Here is an 8,638-nt window from a genome sequence, read left to right on the forward strand (position 1 = left end):
TACGGGTGAATTGAAGTGAATAACAATATTTGAGATCTCTACATTACTTGTACTTCCAAGTGATAAAGCAAAACAAGAACAACAACGAAAGAGAAGAAGCATAAATATGAAGGATATATGTAATCAAGACAAATACGAAACTATTTCCACGTACATCTTGTTCTTCAGAGATCTAAAAATATAAATAAATAAATTTTGGTGTACAATGATGTGACAATTGCACGCCAGCAATCTCAACAAAAACGATATTAGGTATGTAAATCAAATATATAACTTGAATACAAAAACAAAAGGAAAAAAAGAAATTGTACACACTTATCTAATGTTTGGCCATGTTGCCATATTTCGTTAATAACTCCATAGTTTTTGCCCAAACCTCTTCTTCAAAAGAATCCTCTTGCTGTAAAGCAGACTCCGATTCACTTTGCATCGAATGTATCACGGATGGCTTCCCAGATGGCAAACCTACTCCTAAAGTTGCACTCATTCCTGCTGGTGTTTCTGATCCCTTTACTCTATTTTGTCCCGTAGAGAAGGGTGAGGTGGCAAAGCTTTGATTAAGCCCATATGCCCTATTCATATTCATATTCTTCTTCATCAACTTCATCTTGTTCCCATTAGAAGAGCAAACGGCAAGTACATTTGGTACAAAATGTGTCTCATCTAATACAAATCCATTCTTCTCCTCCTCGTCCATTTGTACCTGCACGCCCTTCACAACTTGCCCACTTCTTCGCCGCTCCTCCGCCTCTTGTTGCTGCGATACACACTTCTCAAGTTCCGCAATACGATTATCCCGCTGTTTTAATGCATCCGCCGCTCGCCTTATAACCGCCGCCTCAAACTCCGCCCCGCGACGCTCAAGACTCGCCTTGAGTCGTAAACACATCGTGGCGTGATCGCTGCGGGCCTCCTCCAACTGCGATCGAAGTGCCGTCGCCTCATCGCGACTCTCCGCAAGAAGTCTGGTGTACTCCGCTAACGCCCGCTCATGCAAAGACGCACGCATTTCATCTCCATCCGCAGCCGCAACATGAAAGGCGTGGAGTTCATCACGCAGCGCGCTAATCTCTGTTTCATACCGCTGCGCCATTCGCAGTCGTTGATGTTCACTGGCGTTTATTTCTTCCCGCAGCTCACGTCGGGCTGCCTCGCGTTCCTGCTGCAGATATCGTACTTCACTGATATAGTGTCCAATGTAGTCCGCAACAAGAGAGGTGAGGTGCTGGGCGAGTGCTTCAAACCCACGCCGAACAGAGTCTCGCACTATCGTAGGTACATCATCATCAGCTTCCACACGAAGTAGATCCGCGAGAACAGCATCGGAGGCTTCAGATAAAAGGGGTTTGCACTTTTCAAGCATTGTTTCCGCAATACCAGAAAGAGCACCACCTCCCATTATCCCTTTTGTGGATGTTCTTGAAGATGACATGAGATTATTATTATTATTTTCTACACTTCCAAATTCTTTCGCACTCTCTCGACCATTGATACTGTTCTTGTCACTGTCACCTGTATTAATATTGCGTCCAACAGTATTAAGGGGACGACCAAAGAGTGTAGCCATTGCGGCAGGCAACATTGATAAATCCACACCCTCTAAAGCTATCGCCTCACGAAGTTGTTTTAAAGCCAATTTAGCGGCTTCTGCTTCTCCTTTGTACCGAAGAATCTCAGCTTCACTCTTATTATGATGCGCCTGTACGATGGCATCTACTTGTGCAAGGACATCATTCATGTAACGTTCTCGTTCTTCTTGACTCACAAAATCCCCTGAAGCGACCAGTAATTCATTTGCCCCCTTTGAATTATCTCCATCTCTGTCATTACCAGAAATAACTCTGTGGGTATTACCGACGACAATGTCAGCGCGTTGTTTACGTTCATCTGCTTCAACTTGTTGCTGTTTAAATTCTTCCTTAAGTTTAATAACGTTTTGGCGAAGAAAACGATTCTGTTCCTCCATGTCTAAAATGTACTTTGCCATCTCCTTGGGTGACTGTGGCATATTAACAGGTTCTATCTTCTCTTCTACTTCAATATCTCTTATTTCACTTCTAAATGGGGAATGTTCAACACCGTTAGCAGGCATTACATGACTACTACCAGCATTACCACCACCTAATTCCTGATGTGTGAGGGAACGAATACGTCGATAAGTCGATAATTTGTCTAATGCACCTGGACGTCCAAATTGCTGTCCACCTGCGCTATTCACTATGTTAGAATTTTCTGCATTTGAATAATTACCAGCATTACCCTTCTGCAGATTCATAGACCGCTCATACTCGACTAAGCATTTGGGTTTCTGCAGTGAAAGTCCTGGTACTGGCTGGGTGGCAGGTGATGGCTCTCTCGTACGTGCGCTAAATGGGGGTGGAGGTGGCTGTAACAGTGGCATTGCAGTTATGAAACCACTTTTCTAAAAATTAAAAAAAGGCAATCTAAAACACTCCTCCCGAAGCGTGTGATGCAAAGGAATTTACAAGCGAACTACAAAGAGAGAGAGGGAGGGGGGTTCCCTAGTGAGAAATGATAGATCCGTTTAAATTAGAGAAACAGGAGGAAAATAGGAAGAAAGAAAAAGAAGGAAAGAAAAAAAAAAAGAGAGAGAGAGAGAGCAAGAGACACATAGAAGTTTGTATGCTCATATAAGTATGCATGAGGTGAAAAGCAACATAAAAAAAAATTCTCTTTCTTTTCTTTTTCTTTCTTTCGCTGGTTTGATATATATATATACCATCTTTGGCGAATTCGCTTTCTTTTTTTTTCGTACTGCCCAGCTACCACTCAAAAAAGAGTACCAAGCTGCCAACTTCTCCAGAAAGTAGGCGAAGGTTGTGGAACTCATTCGGATGAGCCTAAAAAGATCCGTCCTCCACAAGAGAGTACAAACCACGATGAAGGGAGCATGCGCATATAGGCGCACATGAAATTCGAAAACACCCTCATGCTTTCGTTCTTTATTGTGTCAGTTCCTCACTCTTCTTTGATTGTATTCTATTTTGTTCTTTTTTTTTTCGTTCTTGTTTTTTTTTTCTTTTTTTTTTTTGTTTACACCCCTCAACAGTCAGGAACGTCAGGCTCTCGGTTAGTGAGTTTATCATAAGAGTCCAAAGAAAAAAAAAAGAAAAACGAAAAAAAAAATGATTGCAATGTCTTGCTGGAGTAAGGTACTTGCGATCCCTCAAAATGGTAACTTACAAATACCTTCAAATGTCTTTCCTCAGCTGTCTATCTCTCTTTTTTCCTCTGTTGACCCGCATTCTCTGCCTTCATTTATCATTTATTTCGGATCTTCGCACATGCTCATACAGTCACATAAGTATACAGCAGCTCCTCCTGGGCTTGTTATCGCTTCGTAACAACACGGTCGTTTCGTTTCGTTCGTTCTTGGTGCGTGAAATTTTGACAGGCAACACAGAACCTCCGTTATCTTTTCCACGGGGTACATAAGGTACATTTTGTGCGTTGTCCGTCCCACTGGATTCTCTTGGCTCAGCTACGACACTCTTCGGGCATCCCGGATTATTTTCTCCAAAAGGTACTAATGGGGTTTTTTGCGCTGCACTCCCTTTCCTGCTGTTAACGACTGAAGATGAGTACGTATTTGTGCTCCCAGTTGCATTTCCTGCAGCTGGCATGCCATTGAGGGGACTCGTAGCTTCAATGGGATCTGGCGTTAGTATAAAAGAAGCATTTCTCCCATCCGCTACTACAATTTCTTTAACCACCTCTTCGGATGCAGGCGGTGTAGGCGGTGTAACCGGTGTAACCAGCCCTGTCGGATACACGCTTTCGGCAGTGCGACACGATGAAACCACAGCAGAGAGCCCTTTTGCATCATAGGGGCGAAATGAGGTTGCAGTCGATGGTGAACCCATGTCATGCATAGAGAAATTAGGAGACAAAGCTTCACTTGCCGAAGCCACCACGAAACGCGACTTAAGTGCTGAGGTCGCATGTCTCCCATCTCTATGCTGTTTTGGCAACTTGGAGTTGTGGTATCCTGTAACTCTCATGTTCTGCTTTTGTTGGTTTGACCTAGTGATATTTCGTGATGTTGCACGAGCTGCCTGCCCTCCGTGTGTCTTTACTTCAGGGTGGTATGGGAGCTTATTCGTCTTGTGCCATACGTCTGAGAAAACACTGCTAATAAGAGTATCGGATGGTGAGGCATACATCGGACGCAGAGTAGGGAGCTCCACGCGGTCACTGCGCGTACGATTACCGCTACCAGGGCCCCCTTTCCGTTTGTGCATACCACGACGGGGTTGCCGGATCGCTGGCGTCATGCTAGTCCCTGTGAAGCACGATTTACTACTGTTGCTATTACCATTTTTTTGTTGATAGTGGTGGTGTTGGTTTGGGGACCGAAGCGTCGGACTACGTGTGGTGCGGTTCCCTCCACCCACTTCCTTGTTGCTGCCGCTGATGTTGTTTTCCGCATCCTCTGCCTGGATGGCCTTCCAATACTCCTCACTCCAGTACTCCTGGTCGGAGGGGGTGCGACGGCCCCGCTGGAGTTCCTCGAGGACCCCGTCGACTCCCTCCCGCTCCGGCGGCCGAAGAAACCCCGCGGCGTAGACGACGGGGGCGGGGTCCTCGCGAAAAGGGCCGGACTCGACGGCGAGGGTGATGGCCGGCAGGTCCCCCAACCCCAACTCCAAGTCAAGGCCGCTTCCTTCTCCTCCTCCTCCACCGCCGCCCAACTCCCCGGAGACCCCCGCCGCCCGCAAGGCCCCCATCGTCGGCGGCTGATAAATCACCTGCGGCGCCGACAGGCGGAACCCCCGCAGGTATGGCACCAGCGCAAACACATCGCACTCCGGCCCCACCTGGGAGAGCTCCACGGTGGGATAGTACATCGCCTCAGGGTAGCGATCCGTCATGGGTGTGGGATGTAGGGCATACGGCACCGCAGGGGGTGCAACAAACGACACGAACTCTGGTAAGCCCTTGGGCTTGGAAAAAGGCAATAAACCAAAAACAATGAGACGAAAAAAAAACAATGAAAAAGATAAAACAAAAAAAAAGAAGATTTTCACACCTACTAACTTTTTAATCAGGTAACCTTCTTTTTTTTTATTATTAATTTCTGCCTTTCCTTCGGTGTTGTTGTTATAGGTATGCCCTGCCTACCCTGATCTACCAAAAGAGCTAATCCTCCGGTGTACTTGACTTTTTTTTCCCTTTTTGTGCTCTCTCTCTCTCTCTCTCTCTCTCTCCCTCTTCGTGATTTCTTTTGAAATTTTTCGATTTCCCTATTACTCTTTTTCTCTCTTTTTACCTGTTGTTGTTTGATCTCTATTTTCCTTTTTCTTTTCTATTTCCTTTTTCTCGTAGAAACCTACGACGTGATGCACAATTCTTCCTTCTCTGTTTGTGTATATCTACCACTGTATTTGCTAGCTTCTTTCCTTCTGTGTTGAAATGAATTTATCTTTATGAACAACTACAAGTTTGCGCACGCGTGGATCTAGCTTCCTTCACACCACAGAATGAAACAAACTATTCCTAAAAATTAAAATAGTGACACAAGAAGAAGAAAATAAATAAAACCACAAAAAAAAGGAAAAATTGAGTTACCATAGTAGGAAATAGGTGTGTATTTTTCGCACATATATGTTACCCATGAAAGATTACACTCACACACAGAGAGAGTGAGTTGATGAACAAAACATATCGAAACTCTTAACGCTTAAACAACCCCTCAGAAGACGATTATATATCCGTCGAAAAAATATTGGGAAAACGTTTCCGCTGCTGTACCGCCTCCCTCATTTTCTTTTTTCCTTTCTCTCTCTCTGTTCTTTTTTATTTGTGTTTCGTTTTCTTTTCTCCTCTTGATTCAGCCTTCTAAACTGTTCTTCAGTTCTCTCGTATTTCACACACTCACATACGTGATCTGCTCTTCTTTTCACAACACCCTCATCTCTTCTCACCTAATCTCACCATATCATACCACTCTATTTTCTTACTCTGTCATGGTACTCACATGGACGTTTTCGTCCACATGGCTTTTTGCTGCGCTTAAGAATTGCTTCACAGTACAATGGCTCACCATCGAGTGAAACTACAGCGGCGACTGCCGTTGCCCCAATGCTTCGTGGTGGCAGAGTGTGTGAGCGTGCATCTGACATCTCCTCACGCATATCTGCTCTTCGCAACGAGGCTGATGACTCTGACTGTTGCATCAAATTCCGTTGCTGTTGTTGTTGTTGTTGTTGTTCTTCCTCTTGTCCACCATAAATATTTGTTATATCACCCCGCAGTACACCTCGTGTCTTATCACGAGTTATACCTAAAGATGCGGCTGGTGTTGGTGTGAAGGCCACCAGACTCACCTCCCGCTGATGACTGCCACCCAACGCGTCTAGTGAGCGATCATCAAGTCGCCGTGCGCAAATGTGTGCCGTTGTGCGGGCGACTTCCTCCTCCAACTCCTCTTCTTCATTCTGCAGTGGAGAACATCTGGGAATTGTCGTACGACGCGGATGGGAGCCAGCAAAGGTAGACGGTAAAGGCTCTTCACACCCCGGGGTGTAACGAAGGCGATACGATTCATTTCCATTAGGCATAAGACTGCGCAAATGGGAGGCGATCACCTGTACTCGCTGAGCATCAATAGAATGATGGGAAACTATTTGGTCACACATTTTAAGTGCATCAGCGTAGCGTTGCATAAGTATGTAAAAATCCATGAGTAGCAATTCAGACTTACATGTATCCGGACATCTTCGTAAAACAGACTCCACGATACTTTCCTCAGGAGAATTTGGTACCACAAGTCCACTTAATAGTTGAGCATTTTCTGTCTGTAGTGCTGCCCAGGCGAGAGCCAGTGTGGCTACACCAGCCCAAAATGTACCACGAGATCTGCGATATAAAGCTATTAGAATTGAAGCACAACCACGTTTGTACGCCAAAAAGAGTAACTTCACAGCTACAGATGAATCTGTGTTTTTTACTGTCCAGAGGGTGAGTACACTAGAAGTGAGTTGAAACACCAATTCATAAGCTCCGCTGAATGTTAATCCATTTATAATTCCAGGAATAATTTCTAACAATGGAGGGCACCCAAACACATGAGTTATACCATCTTCTGCAGAATCTACTATGTGATGGTCTGCCATAAACGCCAAACGAGCCCATACACCCAAAGAAGAAGGTAAACAGAAACTGTTAAGAAATTCCGAACTAGAAACATTATCAACTTGAAAAGATGTATCGCCGTATTTAGGACCCATAAAAGTGCAGTATAACACAAGGAGGGCAGTCTCTGGTTTTATCATTGTCATCTGTTGAACAATATTTCTCAGGGAAATTTGATCTGTGCATCCTATATATGAAAGAATTGCATCAATAGACATTGCTGGTGGTGTATCTTGCGAACCCCATAAACTTAATGTCTCTAATGAAGAAACTGGCATTAATTCAAACTCCTGTTCAAACTGACTGCGCAATTCTGCTTGATAAGTTATAGCAGATTGTCGTGCTTCTTCTAGATTTAGTAGTGAACGAAGTGGCATATCCAATTTATCACCAACTTCAGCAGCATAGAGAATTTGATATACTGAAAGACGAATATATGTTATATGAAGCCGTTTAATCAAATGCATAGATACACTTTGGTATGATTGTAAATCCTTATTAAGTTCCCGCTCACGATGTAAAGTCGCCACTAAACAATCTTGTAGAATAAGTAGTTGCGACAATGCTTGTTTAATAGTATTTAAATCCATAACCTTAGAAGTCATTACTTCAAGTTCTTGTACCTTTAACTCACACTTTTCACGCAATCCAGCTAGCTTCTCTGGTGCAGCGCATACCACCTGATGACTTAATAATCTATTCTCTGATTCCTCAAATTTAAGGACACTAGCATTTTGTTGAAGTGACATTACACTTAGCGGTGATCCACCAAGTTCACTCTGCACTAAAAGCTCATAAGCGCATTGTTTAACCGAAAAACTATGAATATGACCACTCCAAATAAGGAGACTGTTTGACCAGCCCATTGGTGTAGGTGCCTCATATAATCCATCTGTGTTATGTAATGCAAAGGCGCAGAAGTAAACTGCTGTTGGAGTTTGAATAGCAATATGAACACTACACGTACGACTCTCTCCAGTCATGAATATCTTCACATCATCTTTTTCCGTATCGGTTGGAAGAGACAACTGTTCACTGAATAGTCGCACAGGAATCGTCTCCACTTTATCCACCGGCGGTGGAAACCAATACCCGCAAAGTGAGTAATCATCACACAACACCCACAGCATTGAACCAGCCGCAAATACCGCCTGTATAGGAACTGCATCTTCAGAGACCTGCAAACAATGCTGAAGTACACACCGCAGTACACCAGGAGCATTATTATTACCATTACCATCATTATCATCGGAATCCCGCAATGCCACAATTGCCACACTGCCATCATCCAAAAGCACAAGGGCATCGTTCTGCTGTTTACCGCGTACTACACGTGTTACACAGGCCTCGCCAAACTCCCACAATGTCCACACATCGCACTGTAGACTGCAGTTTGTACAGCCAAGCAGTTTGCCGGTTCCCCCAGCACACACCGCCACATCGCGGGAACCGAGACGCAAACAAATCACTGAGTGATTCCCAG

The 8,638-nt window shown here is 44.4% G+C and overlaps 3 protein-coding genes across 3 annotated transcripts in view; all 3 read right to left on the bottom strand.

Annotated features, from left to right (window-relative positions):
• Nucleotides 1–319: 319 nt before the first annotated feature.
• LSM04_008082 (uncharacterized protein) lies at nt 320–2,401 on the bottom strand (the record flags this gene model as incomplete). Its single annotated transcript, XM_067332470.1, has 1 exon — nt 320–2,401. The coding sequence occupies one exon, from the start codon at nt 2,399–2,401 to the stop codon at nt 320–322; it is 2,082 nt and encodes a 693-aa protein (XP_067187052.1).
• Nucleotides 2,402–3,317: 916 nt separating this feature from the next.
• LSM04_007230 (uncharacterized protein) lies at nt 3,318–4,892 on the bottom strand (the record flags this gene model as incomplete). The annotated part of the gene is made up of 1 exon (XM_067332471.1): nt 3,318–4,892. The coding sequence occupies one exon, from the start codon at nt 4,890–4,892 to the stop codon at nt 3,318–3,320; it is 1,575 nt and encodes a 524-aa protein (XP_067187010.1).
• Nucleotides 4,893–5,969: 1,077 nt separating this feature from the next.
• The window catches only part of LSM04_008109 (uncharacterized protein), a gene marked incomplete at both ends in the record, with an annotated part of 3,021 nt that continues 352 nt past the window's right edge, over nt 5,970–8,638 (bottom strand). The window contains one exon of the mRNA XM_067332472.1: nt 5,970–8,638. This exon is cut by the window's right edge and continues 352 nt beyond it. Coding sequence (XP_067187055.1) covers nt 5,970–8,638 — 2,669 coding nt within the window.

Source organism: Trypanosoma melophagium (genome assembly GCF_022059095.1).
Source record: "Trypanosoma melophagium isolate St. Kilda chromosome Unknown ctg6segment0, whole genome shotgun sequence".
Taxonomy (NCBI): domain Eukaryota; phylum Euglenozoa; class Kinetoplastea; order Trypanosomatida; family Trypanosomatidae; genus Trypanosoma; species Trypanosoma melophagium.